Below are 20,968 nucleotides of genomic sequence, written 5' to 3' on the forward strand. Positions count from 1 at the left end.
TGTTGATGTTGGAACACTGAGCTACTAGTTGTTTCGTGGTCAACCGTGACTGTGGGTTTCGAAGTAACCATTTACCCCACATTCTCTGCATGTAACCCCTCTGACTAGGGTTGCTTGAGTAGTAGCATTCCAACAGAGCCATGTTATCGTCTCTCGCCCATCTCCGCTTTGTTCCAGTAGCCCATTTTTCATCAAGGTGCTCTGGTTCCCCAGCACCTGACGCAGACCTTGTTTGGCCGGGCGACGTCTGAGCCGGCATGTCATTCGTTTTATTGTCTCTCATCATTGTATGAGGTAGGCATTAGCGTGAAGGATCTTGCCCAAGGACCCACACTGGATGGTGTTATGTGCTCATTTTTGCCCCAATTGGGATTCGAACCACCGTCTCCCGTATGCCAAACCGATGCCTTACCAACTGAGCTATCCAGCCGCTTTATATATATATATATATATATATATATATATATAAATATATATATATATATATATATAATATATACCTGAAAATATTAGAGCTGTCAGTTTAGCACGTTTTTATTGGCATTAATTTAAACAAATTTTAACGGGATTAAAATTGTTCTCGCGAGATTAACGCGGCACACGTCACAGCGGATGTTACGTTGCTCTATAAATAAACCAGAAAAAAAAAAACAACAAGCACGCTGCACAGGTCCACGCACGTTTGTTTTGCCAGCCACAGCAGCGCGAGACACAGAGAACGGATACAGAGTTTATGAATGGAAAGTTTACTTTTAAAATGTTGCCAGATCGTTCCACTGACAAGACCAAAGTTACCTGCATCATACAGGTATACGATGTATGCCACTGACGCGATTGTTACTTGTTTGGAACTATTTTGTGTGGAAGGTTACAGTGTTCCGTGTGCTTATAAATAGAGCGGGTGGAGCTTCTCTGTGTTCGTCTGACAGTGATAGTGCGCTGAGGAAGTGACATGACAACAAAAGTTCAGCGGTGCAGTGGTAGCGACCTATATATATATATGAGAGTGAGTGAGAAAGATGTAGCTATACACACACTACTCATAAAAAGTGAGGGATATTTGGCCTTCAGGTGAAATTTCAGCACGCGCATAAAATGCATTCAAACCTTTACAGATGAACTTAATGTGATCACCTCTAAGCTTTTGATTGCACATGTCCAACTGTTAAATGTTTCAGTAATTTTTGCACAAGTTATGGCAAAATTTACAACAGGTGTTTGATACTTGAATCAAGCAATAAATGTCGTGGTTCAATTTGAGCTGGTGTTCTTCTTCATCATGTTGTTCACATTTTGACATCATGAGGCACCTAACAATGGTCAGAGGGTTGCATGCAAGTTGTGTGACACACGTTTCAGGATTGATAATTGTTTAAAATTTGTTTATTAAAGGGCAGCCCGGTAGTCCAGTCACGTAGACCTCACAGTGCACAGGTTGTGGGTTTGATCCCGGGCCTGCATGGGTTTTTTCCGGATAATCCGGTTTCCTCCCACATTCCATAAACCATGCATGGCAGGCTGATTGAACACTCCAAAATTTTCCTTAGGTGTGAGTGTGAGCGCGAATGGTTGTTCTTTTCTGTGTGCCCTGCGATTGGCCGGCGACCGGTTCAGGGTGTCCCCCGCCTACTGCCCGAAGACAGCTGGGATAAACTCCAGTGCCAAACTCTTAGTGAGGATAAAGCAGTTCGGAAAATGAATGAATGAATGAATGTTTATGAAAATAAATATTCACACATTTAGAAGAAAGAGCAATGAAACATATCTTTTAAAATGAAAGTTTTTGTGGTTGAGATTCAGTTTGGTCCTTAGGGCAAGAGCATTTTTGTTATTTGTGAACTATTTTCAAACATTCTTTTCTCTTAGTTTTATGTGGGTTTTCTTAGATTTTATCTCAGGAACTGCATGTTTTTAGTATTTTGTATGTAGATTTATTTATTATTATCATTTTTTTTTATGAGTAGGACATAAAATGCCCTCTGATTCTGGAATGAACCATATATTGTTGAAATGGAAAGTGGTGCCATGGTTAAAAAGATCAGCTTAAGAGACCTTCAAGATGGAAGATAGAAGATGCAATTTCTCTGAGTATTCGGTTATTCTCTTCTTTGGCTCTGCTGCTATCTCGTGGAAGTTGTCAAAATACTTGTCTGAGTGGTTTGAACTGTAAGTAACTGTTGACTTTAGAATAGAACTAGCTGGTTCGCCGCCCTCCGGGCGGCTCATCAGCTAGTTCCTGCGGAAGGCTGGTAAGGTGGGCCTTCGGCCCACAAAAGTGTTGTTGCTTGGTTCAACTTTTTGTTCATCTTCATTGCTTATCGCGAAAATAAAGAGATGTTTAGCTCTACTAAATAACTAACAATTTCATTGCAATGCTTGTGGGTAGACAACATTTTTTCGCTAAGATGCCCGCGCGATCGTAGTGAGCCACTGCCTGAGCGGCGCAGTGGCGGCGCGCAGCGGCGCGGTGAAGTAGGTACGTTTTGAAAAGGACAGACCGCGTGCGGGACGACGCGCAATATATATATAGATGTGCTAACCCGGATGAATAATTACCGTAAGTGCGTATAAGATAAGATAAGATAAGATATCCTTTATTCGTCCCACAGGGGAAATTTACAGCCTCCAGTAGCAAGAATGTATGTAGAAAGAAGAAAGGAGAAAGTGTAGGCAGGGTTGCATATAAAAAAAAAATCCACTTTGAATTTCAAATGTCTTCCATTTTTTTTTCCACATACAAACGCAAAACAAATCTTTAACATTCAAAGACCTCGACATGAGTATTGTAATCCCAACCCGAACCCTGACACTCTCCTTGTCTCTTCTTTTTTCCACATTGTATTTATCCACCCCATGAGCTCTACTGGCCTTCACTCCTTGTTTCCTGTTTGGGTATCAAAGTAAAGTAGGTACAAGTGGTGACTGTTTCACTTATCAACTCTTTGGTCCCAATATGCATGCCTATTTACATTATAGTGCCAATGGTTCCCATTGGCAAAGCACAGGAAAATTACACAAAACTGATTTTTGTTGATCTTGAAGCAATTTGTCCAATTCATCAAAACAATCGTGTTGTATTACTGCTCACTCCACAGCAAATTTCTGCATCATGTCCATCAAACATTACTTCAACAAAAGCAGACACAACTTTGCATCTGGGCAAGCATCTCCCATGCATGCGGAGATTCATTTATTGCTAATGGTTTGCATGGAAATCATTACGAATGTGTTCCAAGACTCTTGTTCTTATCTGCACTTGTTTTGATGACCTCTCTACAGGTGTGGTCGGAAGAGGAAGAGGAGCACGAAGAAAATGGGGAGTTGAAAGCCCCTGTTGTGTTTTGCGTACAGGCGGAACATGCTGGAACCAGGACATATTACTTCAGCACAGACAGCTATGAAGAGCAAAAGGAGTGGATCACAGCCATGAGTGAGGCTGCAGAGGTCAACGTTAATCCATCCCGCAGGTGTTGCACCTACATATGCACAGAACCAACAAATGAAATATTGAATAATACGTTTCATACGGGCAGGATGGTCGACACATCTGCCTCACAGTTCTGAGGTTCAGAGTTTGAATTACCGTTCTTACTTTCCTTTGTGAAGTTTGCGAATGTTCTCCCTTGGGAATGCTATGGCAGCTTCCTCTCAGATTCCAATAACATGCAAGCTTGAAGTTTATCGAAATCAGTGGTGTCCAAACGATGGAGCGGGGGGTGGGGTGGGGGCTTGGGGCGCGGCATTTGCTGTCCATTTTGTAGTAGCCTGCAGTATTTATTGAAATAAAAAACTTGACTGGACCCGTGTCATTTGGCTGCAGTGTACTACTGTTTTTTTCATAGTTTGGTCAGGGTTGCGATCTATACTCTGGAGCGATTTATGTGTAAAATTATTACCACACGATTATATACCATTTCACATGTTATTTTCACATTGAACCACAAGAGGGCGGTCTCGGCCCGTGTTGATAAATCGACAATGAATCTGATGTAAGTGACGCAGAAGAGGAAGCGGCACATCTTCTACCTTCCGAGTTGGGGGAGTTGTTTAAAAGTGAAACTGAGGATGAAGATTTCATTGGTTTTAGTGATTTGGAGTGAAACTGATAATTTGGTAAACTTGTTAGCATGTTCTTTATGCTAGAGTTATCTGAATAACTCTTACTATGTTACATCGTTACTGACATTACCAGGCACGTCAGTCATGTAACGTGAGTCTACCATACACTTATATGTTTTTTTCCTTCTTAATTATGCATTTTTTGGCTGGTGCGATTTATAATCGGGAGCGACGTATAATCCGAAAAATACGGTACTTAATTTCTCCAATCAGTGTTAGGGCAAGAGAAGAGAAGAAGAAAATGAAATAAATTCTCATCATTTCTATTCATAATCCGCCGTGAATAAAGGTAATTCATTTGCGCAGACCTACGCTCGTGGATTATAGGGCCACCCCCCCAAACCAATCCGCTTGGCTCCAGTACTCCTGTGACCCAATAAGGGCTAGTGGTTTAGAAAGTGAATGCATAATATAAAAGTGTATGTCCCTTTATGTGTCATTTAATGAAATTATTGATTTTATTTTAATTTAATTTTATTTATTTTTCAGATCAAATGCGGCTGTCGCAGTGGACCAGGCCATGGTGACAAGAAACACCGATCCGCTAATAGAACTGAAAAAAGAGACAGCACCAAACAAAAATGACAATGGGGTAGACAACTTGGAAACAGCCTCTCTGTCAACTCCTTGTTCTGATCAGGACACAGTGAAGAACAATGGGAGACAAGAAGACTGTGGAGGAAAAACTGAAGATGAAGGTGGGGGTCCCGGTAGTGGCCATTTTCAAACAAACCACAATCCAAATGGTTGGAGTAAGCATTTCCCTCCCAGCTCCACGCCCCAAAACTACAACGGTAAACCCCCTCAATCACAAAGTCACAGCACTTGTACACCTCAAAAACAACCCCAAGCGAGTGTCAACTCACCCAATGACCCAAAAGAACAGCACCAGAATGTGGTGTTGAGGAGGGGTTTTGTTCCCAGAACTGCCCCCGAGAGAGTGGCCCAAAGGAAAAGCTCAATGGCACAGCTACAGCATTGGGTCAACCAGCGCCGGGTCGTGGTGTCCCAGGAGGACATGAACAGGTATACCTTGTTGTCATAAATATGGGCATATGTGGTTTTTAAAACTTCCAAATGAGTTTTGGAGGACCCCTCCTCCCTTTGTTAATAATTATGCTTGTAGGATTTAAATTGGGGAGGTCCAGTTGTTAGCTCACAGTGCAGAGGTACCGGGTTCAATTCCAGCTCCGGCCCCCCTGCGTGGAGTTTGCATGTTCTCCCCTTGCCTGAGTGGGTTTTCTCCGGGTACTCCGGTTTTCTCCCACATTCCAAAAACATGCATGGCAGGCTGATTGAACACTCTAAATTGTCCCTAGGTGTGAGTGTGAGCGTGGATGGTTGTTTGTCTCTGTGTGCCCTGCGATTGGCTGGCAACTGGTTCAGGGTGTCCCCCGCCTACTGCCCGAAGACAGCTCGGATAGCCTCCAGCAACCCCCCGCCCACCCCCACAACTCTTGTGAGAATAAGCGGAACAGAAAATGGATGGATTTAAATTAAACCTTTGAATTTTAGTTTTTGGGGGATACGTTTTTGCATGTTATTCCTCTTGTCTAATTAGATTATTTAAATAACTTTTAGACAGGTTTGATCATTAGTTTACCAAATGAGACTAGCTCAGGGGAATTTCAGAAGTGATGTTAACTTTCTTAAAACAAATGTATCATCCAAAGGGGCTTTCTCCTGATGAAAAGTCCATTGCCTTGAAAAAGGAATAAAACATAGGACAAGAACACATTAGTTAAATTGTCGTATTGTTAAAGCTACAGTGTGTGTAGTGTTTAACTCCATCTACTGGTGAACTAAGAAAATGCAATGAACTGAGCTCAAAAGCGGTGCCTTCGGGAAACAACAATTTTCAACCCTACCATCCATTTCTTCAGCAGGGGTGCAAGCATAATATCGTTCCAAATGATTTCTAATATTCCCTCAAGTAACAGAGTTTGTGTGTGCCATTTGATACACATGCTGTAGTCATCATATTGAGGAACTAATTTAGCTTTGTCTCCTTCGGGTATCCATTGCAGAAAGATGGCGACGAAACATGGCAGCCTCTGGTAGCCTCCTGTGGGAGAGGAGCTCCCAATCTAATAGCACGATTACATTACATGATCAGATCTACGATGACATTTTTTTTTAATTTACGATGATGTGATTGAACATATTGTAAATCGCAATGGAAGTCACTCCTGTTCCCTGCTAACAAATGAGGTGAACTAAAATATTTCCGAATGTACTGATGTCTTATACTGTTCAATTCCTGTGAAATAATCAATGGCAACTGTACTGTTATTCTATACAGTATTTTTTTGAGCTGGCTGAATGCCACACAGTCACCTCATGATATGGAGGAGTGCTTCTTTACTTCCAATACGTTTTCTCACTTAAAGGCTTAAATCCCATCCGATTTGCTTTGTACCTGTTCTTCCAGTCCATCCCATCATTACCCAGTGAGCCAAGGCTTCAACTACTATGGCCACTCTCGTGGCCCACAGTATTTGGAGGAGTACCCGCTGTACCCACCAGGAGTCCGGCCTGACAGCATTTGCTCCGTCTCTGCAGTGGGGGGATATGACCACCGCTGGACTGTCGAGGAAAAGCGGCACTCACTGAGGGACGGGCCTCACCAGTTTTATGGTCCACCAACGCCCAGGGACTCTTGGGGACCACATTACTATGGTGGAGTTGATAAGTCTATGAGACGCCTGTCCATCCAGCCGCGTTCCAGATCTGTGCCCAGGTCACCATCCTTGTCCTCCCGAGGGGCCTACTCGCCAGTATCGCACAACTTTGCCTCACCGGTTCGATCACCGTCGGCACGGTTTGACCGGTTTTCGGGGAGAATGAGGGATGACGTGATCTACGCTGATCCGTCTGTCTATAACCTAAGGAGATCGCTCAGCTCGCCAAAGGTGAGAAGCACAACACTGTCATGGTGGATGATCATATTGAATTAATATTTAAAAATATAATAATAAAAAATCTACTTAACGTTAGAGCACAATCAACTGACGTTTGTCTGAAATTTGACGTTGTAGTTTTATAAAGGCGTGAACAATGAAGGCGCAACATCAAAACAACTCAAATGTCTATTTAATTTTAGAGTTTTGTTTTACGGAACCGCAGAAAGAGAAGAAAAGAATGAAAGATTAATGTTGACCATTTTCACCTTTCCCAAGTCTAACGTCCATGCTGTCATTCTTGCATCCTTTTTTCTCTTTCCTCGTTATCGTCTTCCCTCCCTTTAGTATGACTACTCTGGTGATAGGAGGTCCATAAATCAAGGACTATTGCACCACAACTACCCCGTATCCCCTTCCATCCACCATAAAATGGTATGTGCTGCTCATGTGCTGCAATGCTTTACAATCAAGAGAGCATCACAGAACATGCAGAAATAGTCATGCGGTGGTCGACCCGTTGTTTCGAAAAAAAGTGAAGCTTTGCTTCGCAGCTGCAAACAATAAGTTCTATCTTGGTCAATTTCTTCCAGACTCTTCCAGTTCTCCTCAGTAGTTTTTTTGTACTCAGTTTCAAATATATTTGAATGTTTCAAGTGCGCACTGTCGGCTTTTGAGAAAACTGAATGCTTTTAGGTGCACGCCTTATAGTGCGGAGAACACGGTATATATGTAGAGCGTTTCGCCCCTTTTGCACTGAAATGTAAAATAGCCGCTTGCCAAGTCATAATGGCTTGTGAAAACCAGGTACCACCGTTGTAACTTGTGAGTCAGTTGTGTGTGCAAGCATGCCAAACTGATACCCTACTGGTGGCACAAACCACTGTTGGTGATTAATTTGTTGAATGCATTACAGTACTTATACAATCTCGTCTAGTGTTGTTTGGACGTGCAACTCATAATTATGTTTATTTTAGCACCATTTCCCTTCATCTTAAATCTTCATTTCATAGCCATTTGACGTTGTTGCAATGCAACGTGCCACTGTAATTGATTACACACTCTGAACTTGAACCAGTACTAGCGAGCTATGTGGATTCCTCACATCACATTTGTGTGTCGCATAGCTCATTTCTTTGTTCACTGTCATAGACACGTAATGTAAAGTCTAAGGGGAAGTGGACTGCAAATTCCATACGCAGTTCAGTGAAATCAACGTTGCGGCATTTATGTAATAGGCAATTTCCACGGATAGGACACCATCAGCCAGCTTCTTTCTGTCACTCAAAGCAGCCCTATTGCCACTCAACAAAAATTGATCACACCAGTCAGGCTGATGCTTTGATTAAAATAAAATTATATTTCTCGAGATTTTCTGCGGGTACTCCGGTATCCTCCCACATTCCAAAAACAAGCATGGCAGGTTATTGGAACACTCTAAATTGTCCTTAGGTGTGAGTGTGAGTGTGAAATGTTGTTTGCGTATCCTGCGATTGGCTGGAACCCAGTTCAGGGTGTATCGCGCATCTTGCCCAAAGACAGTGGAGATAAGCTCCACCACGCCCCGCGGCCCTTGTGAGGATGAGCAGATTAAATATGGATGAATGGATATATTCCTCAAATTGAGACCAACAAAAATACAGATGTTTACCCGTACAAGAATAACACACATTCCTGATTCGATCAACTCATATTTGGATTATGGTTTTGCTTTCCAAACAGTTAACTCAAACCTGTTTGAAAAGCATTGATGGAGTTAATTTATGCATGACCCTGCATGCCCCTCCATTATGCATCAGTCCATCTGTTAATTTAATTGCTTCCGTTTTTCTTTGAGAGTGGGGTAAAATTAACATTTCCTTCTTATTCCAAACATCTGGAGTCTTTTTTTACTTGTCATCTTATTTTGCACTCCTTTGCAAATTATTTTTGGCATGCATAAAATGGTGATTAGCAGACAGCCAAGTATTGCACATCTCAAACATTTAATCAGGTTGATATTAAATTTCCTTGGAAACGTCACTATTCTTTTTAAACTACAGCACAGTAAATATTTTTAAAGAGTAAATGAAAAAGTCTGTCCAGTGAAGGCGACTGGGTGCTTTGTTTGCTCTGCTTCTGTCTGATCTGAAATTTGTCGGTCAATGCTGCATGTATCTGTGTGTTCACCTTATTTGTCACTGTTGCTGCTGCTTGGTTCAGGACGACATATTAGATCTCCAGCTCCAACGCAACTTGGATTATTTAGACCAGCAGGTAGGCGCACACATCTGCATTTTTTGTAAAATCATATTCCATTCAGCCATCTTTTATTTGCCCTATTCCAAGATGAGGAATACTTGCATTATCACCTTTATTTAAAAGTGAAAGGCGTTCCAGTCGCCGTCAAATCCAGGTTGTTGTGAACGTGAAGTTTTTTTTTTTTTTTTTTTTTGTTAATTTGAGCTGAATCTTCAGGTGCTGGAGGGAAGCCGGTTATTTGGTATGGTTACTCGAAGGGTGGAGAGGTCCTCCTCTGCAGCAAAGCTCTGCATACAAGTAAGAGAGGAGAGCCAGTGCAGCAGGGAGGCAGGCTTTTCAGATGGCAAAACTGCTTTGTGCAGCAGGTTCAAGCTGCACCAATCATCCACCAGATGGAATCACACCTTTGATCCTGACACTATTTGATAGCTTTCGAGTGAAACGTTGCAGCAACAGAATCAATCCTCACTCAAGGCCAAACTGCAGCAATTCAGCCGATACCGATTCCTAAGCCTGCCTCTCTTGTCGTCGTGTTTTTGTCTGCATGCAATGTTCTCCTCGTAACTTCACCGTTGTTTCTTTCTCTTTTCCACATAACTATGACATTTGTCCTGTCACCGTTCACCTTTGCTAAAATCCAAAATTGTTCGTTGATACTAACCCAATTCCAGTGAAGGTGGGATGTTACGTTCAACAAAAATAAACAGAACAGCAATGGTTTGCAAATCGTGTTCGACCTATATTTAATACACGACAAAGGCAAGATAGTTCATGTTCAAACTGATCAAATGTATTGTTCTCGGCAAACAATCATAACATTTGAATTGGATAGCTGCAACACGTTCAAAAAAAGGAACTGCAGCCAGTCCTGCTTCGTATCCACACTCGTTGACTCTGAAGCCACGCTGTTGTAAGACGTGCAGAGTGTGGTTTGGCATTGTCTTGCTGAAATAAGCGGCCATGAAAAAGACGTTGCTTGTCTGGCAGCATATGTTTCTCTAAAACCTTGTATGTACCGTTCAGCATGAATAGTGCCTTCACAGATTTGTAACCTACCCATGCCGTTGGCAATAACACAGCCCCATACCGTCACAGATGCTGCCTTTTAAACTTTAAGTCCATAACACGTTGAATGGTTCTTTCCCTCTTTGTCCACAATTTCCAAAACCTATTTGAAATGTGAATTCGTCAGACCACACGAGATTTTTCCACTCTGTATCAGTCCATTTTAGATGAGCTCGAGGCCCAGAGAAGCCGGTGGCGTTTCTGGGTAATGTTAACACTTTGCATAAAGGAGTTTTAAGTTTGCACTTCGGGATGTAGCGCCGAATTGTATTCACTGACATGGGTTTTATGAAGTGTTCCCGAGCCTATGTGATGATATCCTTTACACAATGATGTCGATTTTTGATGCTGAAAAGGCAGCCACTCTCGCGGCGCCATCTTGAAGTCAAAATAACACAGCAAAACACATAAGACACAGACAGTCGTGCAAGCTTAATCATTTTGATTAATGATGAACCTATTGATGATATGGAGATGATGAAATCCCTACATTCCTTGCAACTGCACATTGAGGAACATTGTCCTTAAACTGTTCGACCATTTTCTCATGCAGTTGTTCACAAAAAGGAGAACCTTGCCCCATCTTTGCTTGAGTGAACATTTCAGGGAAGCTCCTTGTACACCAAATCATGGCACCTACCTTTTCCCAGTTAGCCTGTTCCCCTGTGGCATGTTCCAAACAAGTGTTTGATGAGCATTCCTCAACTTTCATCGTCTTTTTTTTTCCTTGCCACCTTTTGTGGAACTTGTTGCAGCCATAAAATTCATGACGATTTGCTGAAAAACATACATTTGATCAATTCGAACATGAAATATCTTCGTCAAGTTCAAGCCAACTTTTTTTTGTCAAATGTAGCAACACACAGCACAGATAACATTTATTTCCTCTCAACCACAGGAGAGAGAGGAGCAGCTGCGGGTACCCGTGCCGCGATCAACAGAACAGTTAACATAAAATAACAAAATAATACAACACAACACATACGACACAGACAGTCGTGCAATCTTAACCACTTTTTCTGCATACACATTGTTTTTTGAAGCAGTTAGAGATGAAAGAGGAGAGACTTAAAGTGTCCTTTCAGCAGTGAATCAGAGATGTCATGCTGAAAAAGTGCACACATCTGCTACAGGCTACGTTTGAAAGCAAACAAGTAGCTGAAGCTTGTCTTTGTAGTGCATTCAAATAAATATACAGTAGGTTGACCATGATTTGCAAATCATTGTATGCTGTTTTTATTGATGTTTAACACAACAGCCGAACTTCGCTGAAATAGGGTGTCTGTGCATGGCTTTGTAAATGACGTGCGAACAGTCATTGTTACATGTGGCATATGCTTTTTAAGGAGGCTCGTGCAAAGATTTATGTGAGAAGACCTCTTTTTTTGTTTAATCTCATTCAATAGGAAAACAAAATCTGTGAATTGGGTGTTAGGTTTTAGCACTTTCAAACAGCCATCGCTGCACACAAAGTGTCCACAAGTCATCAAATCTGACAGACCAATAGGCGTTATACGTAGCATATATCATCGTTCTGAGATGAGGCTCCAAAAATTAGCTCTGTTTGCGGGTTGTTCATGATAAGTTTATTGTGCTACCTCAGGATTGATCATGACTGAGGGGGGGGGGGGGTGCGAGGAATTTTCTGGCATCAAATGTATAAACCTATCAGCAGAATGAGAAAGGCTGCCTAACTGCACGCTGTGCCCTTTCCACAACATTGCACTCCATGACTGGCGGCATAAACAATGTGCAGATATTTTGACCAGTGGTAAAAATATCTGCCCCTCCATAAATTCAGTCACAGCCTGGATTTTTATTTATTTATTTGTTTTTTGGAGTGGTCAAAATGACATTATCCTCACTCGTGTTTTTTTTCTGGATTAGATTATTAAAACCCAGTCTAGAAACGAAAATCATTTTGCTTGAGATTATAGCCCCGAATAGTAAGTGTTTGGGTGCATCAATGTGCTTTTGACCTCTTGTTCTAATTCCACCCTCAGAAGAAGATTGCCTATTTTACAGAAGCCCTTGTTTGATTTCAAGCTGAACTGTCAGCCTTGCAGACACACAAGTACTGATGATCTTTTCCTCCCAACATATGATATATGAAATACATTATTTCACAGCCCCTTGTAAGCAACTCCATTGTCAACTTGACTCATTTTATTAGCCCTTCATCTCACTTTACATACAATAGTCCACTTTGTGTTTTTATATGGTTTTGCGGTGGTGATGGTTGATTTCAGATGAAGTCGCTTTCTGTACCATCAAGCACCCCGTAAAGTTTTGTAAATCATTTTTATCTGCAAAACAATGTTATTTCACTCATTACAATCATTTTCTATCAATAAAAGTATTTTTAATTTCAACATAAACCATGTTGACCGTCCTGCTACACATTACATTGTACAGACCAAGTTTTCTAATTTGTCTGTTTTCATCAACAGTTTTATCTGTGGAATGTTACAAGTCACAAAATGTTTACTCGCGTGTTTGTGTTTGTTTGTGTAATGGGGGACATTGCATATATACATGAAATAAAAATGTGTTTCGAAATTAATTGGATCTTGAACATAATGAGGCCTTCAAATTGGAGACTGTACGAAATAATTTATGGATTTACTAAAAAAAACTGATACAATGGTGCTTTCAGATGCAAAGTTTAAGTCGCATGTTATTAAGAAAGAAAATATCACTTAATAAAGTATACTATATCAAAACAGACACATAACAAACTAATTGAACGCAAATAATTAAACCATTTGTGCAACATGATTGGATTCTACAACTCAATTCATTGTGCTGCTCCTGATGGGGGATAGTCCTGCAGACAAAAATGAAGAAAAGTAGTTTTACATCTACTGTAAGTGGCACTAAAAGATTTAACATTTGTGGTTTTTCATGGGGAATAAAGAATAAAGTATATGCCTGAGAGTATTGTTATATGGTCAGTCCATATATGTGTTGCTCCATTGCTGAAAGGGTTCTAAATCGATTGATGCTCATCGATTAGCATGTGAAAGGCATTATCCATTGCTATGCTAGCATTAAGCTGGTGGAGCCTTTTTGTTGGCAGTTGTCTGGTTGTTTCAAAATTGAAAAAAAAATAGTATTTCTCTTTTATATTTGAGTTTGACGGGAAACTTTGAGGCATTATGCTGGGTTCATACTGAACGTGAAATATGGTTGCTCCTCACATGGCTCTTCCTTCTCTAACAGAAATTTTTTTTTAGAATAATATGTTTGAACTTCATTAAGCAATCAAGTGGCAAGTAGTTGTACTCAAACTTTGGATGAGGCGAAAGGCTATCTTGGTTCACTGTTCGACAGTCGCCAAATTCCTTGCTCACCATTCTCCATGCCTGCCACTTTTTGGTTTGGTTCCAGTTGGTATTGGAAGCTGGCTGTGCTGTTGCCCTGAGCAAAAAGTACTTTATTCAAGTATACCTAAAGGAAAGTATTTTTCACAAAACAGAGGCAATGTACCTTAAGTGTACTTTTTAAAATCTATATTTAGATGATCCACTTCTCAACCCTGGCTGTCGCTAGTTAAAATGTTCAAACACGAGTGAATAGGCGAAGAAGCACATTTCTCGTTCCCACTCACGTCGTTTTGAAACACCCACCAAAAACCCGGCTGTGATTCACACCTCTTTGCGCAAACCCCATTGACTTTAAATGTAATCGCACCACGAGAACTGCTCAACTTGGATTTGGTCAGCATTGCACAGATTGAAGCCTCTTTTTGATGAATCGTTCACTATTTGCCAAACTGCTGTTTGAGTTTAAGTGAGTTCACTGGTCACCATACATTGCTCTAATTTCTTCATACAGTCTCAATTTGTGCTTGCAAGTCAAAGCAAAAGCCGTCTGGGTGATGGGTTGATCTAAAAAAACTCTTAAATCAGGGAACTCATATCTTATGGCACCAATGTACCATGTTTTAGAAAGCAGAAATAGTTCCCACATTGCAGGGGTTTTATTTGGTTCATGCAGTATCCCTGCGTTTTGGATTTTTCTTTTTTTAATAAAAGCCTTCTATTCAGGCTGGGTGTCAACATTTATGTCCTTGTTTTTACAGGTGCCTCCTTTCCATGATGTCTACAGAGAGTTACACCCAACACTGAAGCTCAATGAAATCGAAACGAGTGTAAGTATCATCACTTGACCACTATAAATGAACTTGTACATTTTCAAATAAAGTTCCTGGGTAAAACCTAAAGGACACACGTTTTGGGATACCAGGCCTTGAAATCAAAATGGAATAACACACTGTATTAACTAGGTTTCCAACAAAAGTACAAAAGTGTGCGTGTGTGTGTGTGTGTGTGTGTGAGCGAGAGAGAGAGAGAGAGAGAGAGAGAGAGAGAGAGAGAAAGACAGTACTCTAAATTTCTTTTTATCACAGCTTTTTTTGTTTGTTGTTTGACATGTTGCCTGACACAGAAACTCTTGGGCCGGCTCTGTGAACAGAATCACATTGTGAAAGATCACGAAGCAGTTGTCCACAGATTACGAATGGACAAGGTAAAAAAAACATATATGCAGTCATACCTCGGTTTTCGAACGTCTCTGTTCTCGACCAAATCGTTTTTTGACAAAAAAATTTGATTTTTTTTTATGCCTCGGATTACGACCGAAATTCTGTTCTCAACCAAACTGAATGCACTTGAATGTGCCACTTGACTCCTCTCACCTTCCTTACACAAGGAAGTGACACTTCCTCGTGTAGCGTTCCATTGTGAGCAGACGTGTTCAATAAAGATTTTTTTTTAAAGAGTGTGTTTTCGGTTTTCGAACAAATCGGTTTTCGAACAGCCTTCTGGAAGGGATTATGGTTGAAAACCGAGGTATGATTGTACTTAATGTTGTGACCCTAACCAGTGAACATTCATTTGCTGCTTTCTCATGAACAAAGACTGTGGAAAACATACAGAGTAAAAAAAAGCCCACATGTAAGCACATATATTCTCTCTGAATTATCATTTTCCCATATTAGACATAGTCATGTGGAGTGAATAACTCACTAAAATAGAGGTTAATACTTTGATCCAAACATGCACAGTTCACGGCGGAAGAGAGATCGGGAGAGAGACAGAGAAGAAATAAAAAGGAAGCTCTTTTCAAAGTAGCCAACCTTAAATTCAATGAGATCCAATTATTTTGTTCATTTTAGCAAGAGAGCTACGTTTGACTTTATTTTTTCTTTTCCTTTTAAACCTTCGTGTGTTTCACAATTTATAACTTTCACGCCTTGCTGGAAACATTAAACTCAGAAGATTCAGAGTTGGCCCTGCAATCAGAATATATGTCTGACTATCTATCTATATATCTATATTATTTATATACAGTCTATATATATATATATATATATATATATATATATATATACGTATATATATATTTAGAGAGAGAGAGAGAGAGAGATCAGAATCTGAATAATCTTTATTGGCCAAGTATGTAGAACACACAAGGAATTTGTCTCTAGTATAACATGCTGCATTAGTATCATCATAAACAAGGACATGACAAATAGGTATGGAAGGACATTTTGTAATGTAAGTGAACCGTAGTGTTGTGGTACCACCCAGTGACAACTGTGGGACAATATGCAAAGTATCAAGCAGCGCTAAAGTGATCAGTGGTAGAATGTAAATTTCCCCATTGTGGGACGAATAAAGGATATCTTATCTTAATACAATACTCTAACAGTTGTACAGTTGGTGCAGAATATCATGGAACCATTTTAAAGTGACCATTAGCAGGATTTGTTGTACAAGAAGAGTGACTACGTCAGTGACTTTTTAGGGAGTTAATGGCTAGAGGGAAGAAGCTATTAAAGTGTGCTGGATTTGGTGCGCATGGATCTGTAGCGCCTGCCTGAGGGGAGTAGCTGGAAAAGGTGGTGGGCAAGATACACACACACATACACACACACACACACACACACATACACACACACACACACACACACATTTACGGTTTTGGTATAATAATGACCAGGTAATAATTGTCATCATGGCCTAACGGATTTATCAAAGTTAGCAGGATAAGCAGTCAAACGTTACACAAGCATACCTTCACAGGTGTTGCATTTCAATGCAGTTGTCAGATTTAAAAAACAAACAAACAAACAAACAAATGACATAAGATAAGATAAGATATCCTTTATTTGTCCCGCAATGGGGAAATTACAATCAGAATTCAGAAAGGAAAAAGCTGGGTAGGGAGAGGGGGAAAAAAACACGCTCGAACTATCCTCTTCCGAGGATAATTTAAGTCCAGGATAAAAAAAGACCCTAGCACATAAATAAGCATATGACAGTTACAACAAGTCACAAGACATAACATATAATAAGGGGGGAGGATGAATGGGAGGGGGGTAGCAGGGGGGGGGTAACCAAACGAAATGACCAGCTGCACGGTCACCGTTGCGCTCCGCATATCAAACCACGTCACGGGGGAAAAAGAATCGGAGCGATGAAGACCGTGATAACAAGGATGTGTATGCGCGTGTGGTTGTCCAGTTGCGTATGTGTATGCGTGTACAGGTCATAACTGCTTCGTCGAGGTCTGCCCATCATGAAGGCAGTCCCAGTTTATCAGTCCATGGCCGAGAAGGAGTGGGGAGGTGGTAGGGGCCCTAGACTCCATGCGTACTTCCATTCAGGGGAAAGGCCAGATAGCGTTGTTTGTTTTGGAGGGACGGCCGCCAACAATTCCAGACAGCCTTGAGTCCTTGGTCCGTATCTCCTCAATGGCGCCGATCAGTCGGATCCGAAAATTCTTTCCGCATTGCGGATTACAACTTCTCCATGGTGTTGTCGATCGCACAGAGTCGCTCCAAAACCGCAACAATATTGCGGTTGAGCCCAGTCACCGCTTGAGTCTGAGTGTTGGACATTCGCCCCAAGCCATCCAGAGTGACCGGCAGCTTCTTCACTTCCAATAGAGCCGCTCCCGTCGGTTGAATTTTGCGATAGAACAGAAAGCTGCCAACACCAAAGAACAGCATACCTGTTATCAAAAGGCCAATAATTTAGATGTCTTCCAAATCCTCCACGGACAGTACTGCCAGGCACACCGGTCTACACTTTCTCCATGGATCCAGGGCGTATCCGGCAGCAAGTGTCCCCGGAGGGCAAGCAGACTCCCCACTGCCCACTCTTTTCGTCGAAGATTTTTTTGTCGATTACATCGAGAGACCAGCCAACTAGTTCCATGGTTAGTTCTTCGGGTGAAAAATACAGTAGCAGGCTAGAAAAAGAAAGTTAAGAAAAAAGTTAGACAAAGACAGCACAAGGACTAAGTGGCGAGCACGGAAAGGGTGGGGTGAGTGCAGGAGGAGCAGTGCAAAAAGCATCCGCCTTCGTCGAGAGCCGAGCAGAAGAAAAAAAAATGATTGTAGTTGCAATTCTCATCTCCATTACTTGGGGTCACTCTGTGATCAGCAATGCCCTGGGGTGGAATGCAGCTGGGTTGGTGTATGAGTTGTCCAAATGCAAGAATTTCTTAGCAAGGGGAATTTGAATACACGGCAAGTTCTCTTTTGTGACTTCTGCGGCGACAAACTTGTTAGGAGTCTTTGCTTTCCTGAAGCAGAGAGTCGAGGTTACATGGTGGTTCAATTACTTTGATGTTCATTGGAAATAAACATGACGTGGAGGTGTGGAATGGTTGGTGATCTTGGGAATGGAGAGGCATTGTCCATTTACTGACTATCCATTACAGTCAACACGTTTTTTTTTCTCCCCCATGCTAAGGATCTCAATTACCGTAAGTATTCAGGATTTGCCAAAATACACAATTAAATTTTTTTATGTCATGGCAGCAACGGGGAGGCATATTGCTGCCTTTTAGTGTGAGCAAGCATAGCTTATATCTATGAAGAAACATTGTAAAATAACAAAAAAAAATGTCATTAACTTTAAATTGGAAGAAAACCCTTTTCCTCACTCTTTTATGATCCATATTTCGCATATTTTGTCTCCGTTTTGTCGACCTCAAAACTCACTTGTATTCTTTGGCGTTTGACTCAGCATGACTTAGATTTGCTATTGGTTTTACTGCTTGGTGCTTTCTACCGCCTTGTTACTTATTACTTATTACTGATTCGTCTTACTGTTTATTGTATATGTTAAATCGCTCCATGTACAGCACTTTGTATGCAGCGATGGCTGTTTGAAAGTGCTCTATAAATACTGTTGACTTGACTTGACTTGACTTGACCTTCATACTGTTTCAACCCTTTCATGCACCAATAATGATGACCTGAAACCTGATACCAGGACAATCTGTCCATTGTAGTAACCGCTGTCCCTAAAACCTTCTTAACGCTCCATTTGTTAACGTGTTGCTGTTGTGGTTGCTTTTTGTAGGACAGCCTCGAGGAGGCGTTGGTGGCTACTCATCAGGAGATGGAGAAGTACCATAATCAGCCTATGGTCTTGGAAAAGCTTCATATCAAAAAGGAAACCCTACAAAACCAGCTAATCAACATCAGAGGGGAGCTTTCCCAGGCCTCAAATGTAAGACAAACATGACATGCCGGATCATTTGTTTTCCATAATAGTTTGTTTTGAAAAATGTTGAGGCTATGGATTGGGTTTCATGATTGACATATCCCCTACATGTGTACATAAGAATGCCTCAACTGTATAAACAATGCAATCAGAGAGTAAGTTTACACTGTACTTACAGTCTTTAAATGCCACTCGTATGGAATTTGAAGCTTTAGAGGATGAGGCCCATGCCATTCACGGAGATCTATGGGAACAACTTAATGCAGGTGTCCAGGTAATTTGGTAAACCTTTCTGCTTTAACGTTTTGAAGTAGTTTTGTCTGAATGTTGACTGGTTGAGGCCCTTTCTGTGGGGCTACCCGTTTCCTTTCATTCATTCTTCATTTATTTTAATTTCTTTGTTTTGGGGGAGCAGAGCGAATTGGTTCGAAGGCACATCCAGAAAGAGTTTTGGAGAGTCCAGGATGTACTAGAGGGCCTACATAAGAATCACTCATCCAGAGGCACTGACACAGCAAAGCACAAAGGTATCATACAAAACAAAACAAAGTGGATGATGACAACTGTAAGTGTCTCAGTGTAACCTTTCTCACTCTCTTCGTCTGCAGTGGCCAGTGGTGCGTCAGGCTCCTTTAGCACCAATAGTCCAGCCAGTCCCCTCAGCTCAGTAAGCCTCACCAGCCCTCTCAGTCCTTACTCCCCAGTGCCCGGGTCCCAGGTCTCTCCCTCTAAACAGCTGGGCCCGGAGGTAAGCACCGGACACACCCAGCAAGGGGTCAATCCTTTTTCAACACCTGCCTCACACTGTAGAACCAGATCTAGCCCTAAACCTCGTCCCAAATCTTGTCTAATCCCTCATTTCAACAATGAAGCCAGGCCCAAATCAAGACCAAAAAGTTATCGAGAATCTGACAAAAGCCTGAATGCGGAACATCGAAACAAAAATAGCTGTGAAACCCGTGAATGCACATTTCCTCGTTCTGCCCTAGTTTTGCAGAGTCCAAACGAGTCCTTGTTGAGATTGGATACTGTGATTGAAGAAACGGATCCAAGTGTCACATGCAGAAAGAACTCACACATTAGCAAGTTTCTAAACCCTTACGAACCCAGAGATGTTGACTTTCGCCAAGTTCAATGCCAGGACTCCACTTCCAGTCCACATTCAAACTTGACACTATCCCACATGCAAATCCAAGATTTTGGTTGGTTAACCTCAAATATGTGCAGCCAAGAGGTTAAGGTTGGCCAAAGAAAAGATGTATTTCCTGACTCCATCCATGCATCTCCCTTTTTAGTAGGATATCCAAATGATCAGAGAAACTTCCAACCCAACAGGCATTTTTCTATGCCTGAATCCCAGATCCTGCTTTTCCAGGACATCTTTCAAACTAATGTGTTAACATCATGCCATGGCCCGGATCTCCCACTCTCTTATTTTAGAGGTGATCACCCTGAAACACACCACCACCAACTATTCCATTCAACTTGTAATGCTCATAGAGATGCTAAGATTATCCCTCTCCCCCATAATCAAACAGAACATCACACTGATCCAATGATTTGTTTGGTACCACAATCTGATTCACCCACCCAGCCTTCAGATACAGTTTATATGCAGACTCATCTATAAAAAAAACAAGATTGAACCTGAACAAGATTGAACTTTAATTCCGGTTATCCCAATCACATCCCATCTTTTAAAAAATATATGACCTTTCAACTACCGAACACTGATTATGTGATAGTCAACCCCTGAAATGGAAATCGTTAACACATTCACGTTCGCGTGTATGTTTTACTATTTGGTATCAGTCTAATTCAGATTGATAAATTCATAGAGCAAATAAATATAGAATCACGTGTTAACACAAAATCACTTTAACGCAACCTTTTAGTGCACTTAATTTGCCTGCTTCGTAGTTGTGTTTATGTGTGTGTGTGTGTGTGTGTGTGTGTGTGTGTGTGTGTGTGTGTGTGTGTGTGTGTGTGTGTGTGTGTGTGTGTGTGTTGGTTGTGGGCGTGCTGGAGCTTATCGCAGATGTCTTGAGGCAATAGGTGGGATACACTCTGAACCGGTTGCTAGCCAATCATAGGGCACACAAAGACGCACAACCATTC

The 20,968-nt window shown here is 41.4% G+C and overlaps 1 protein-coding gene across 8 annotated transcripts in view; it reads left to right on the forward strand.

Annotated features, from left to right (window-relative positions):
* Positions 1-20,968, forward strand: part of plekha6 (pleckstrin homology domain containing, family A member 6) — a 94,612-nt gene that overhangs the window by 58,047 nt on the left and 15,597 nt on the right. For 6 of the 8 annotated variants that reach the window (XM_052075059.1, XM_052075063.1, XM_052075061.1 and 3 more), the window contains 12 exons: positions 3,280-3,467; positions 4,609-5,145; positions 6,551-7,031; positions 7,368-7,454; positions 9,222-9,275; positions 9,465-9,557; positions 14,410-14,478; positions 14,775-14,855; positions 18,707-18,856; positions 19,029-19,124; positions 19,266-19,377; positions 19,459-19,598. In XM_052075059.1, the coding sequence (XP_051931019.1) occupies positions 3,280-3,467; positions 4,609-5,145; positions 6,551-7,031; positions 7,368-7,454; positions 9,222-9,275; positions 9,465-9,557; positions 14,410-14,478; positions 14,775-14,855; positions 18,707-18,856; positions 19,029-19,124; positions 19,266-19,377; positions 19,459-19,598 (2,088 nt within the window). Of the gene's footprint in view, positions 1-2,698; positions 2,906-3,279; positions 3,468-4,608; positions 5,146-6,550; positions 7,032-7,367; positions 7,455-9,221; positions 9,276-9,464; positions 9,558-14,409; positions 14,479-14,774; positions 14,856-18,706; positions 18,857-19,028; positions 19,125-19,265; positions 19,378-19,458; positions 19,599-20,968 lie in introns of those variants that run through there. The other 2 variants (XM_052075065.1, XM_052075064.1) reach the window with 2 other exon arrangements.

Source organism: Hippocampus zosterae, chromosome 9 (genome assembly GCF_025434085.1).
Source record: "Hippocampus zosterae strain Florida chromosome 9, ASM2543408v3, whole genome shotgun sequence".
Lineage (NCBI taxonomy): Eukaryota > Metazoa > Chordata > Actinopteri > Syngnathiformes > Syngnathidae > Hippocampus > Hippocampus zosterae.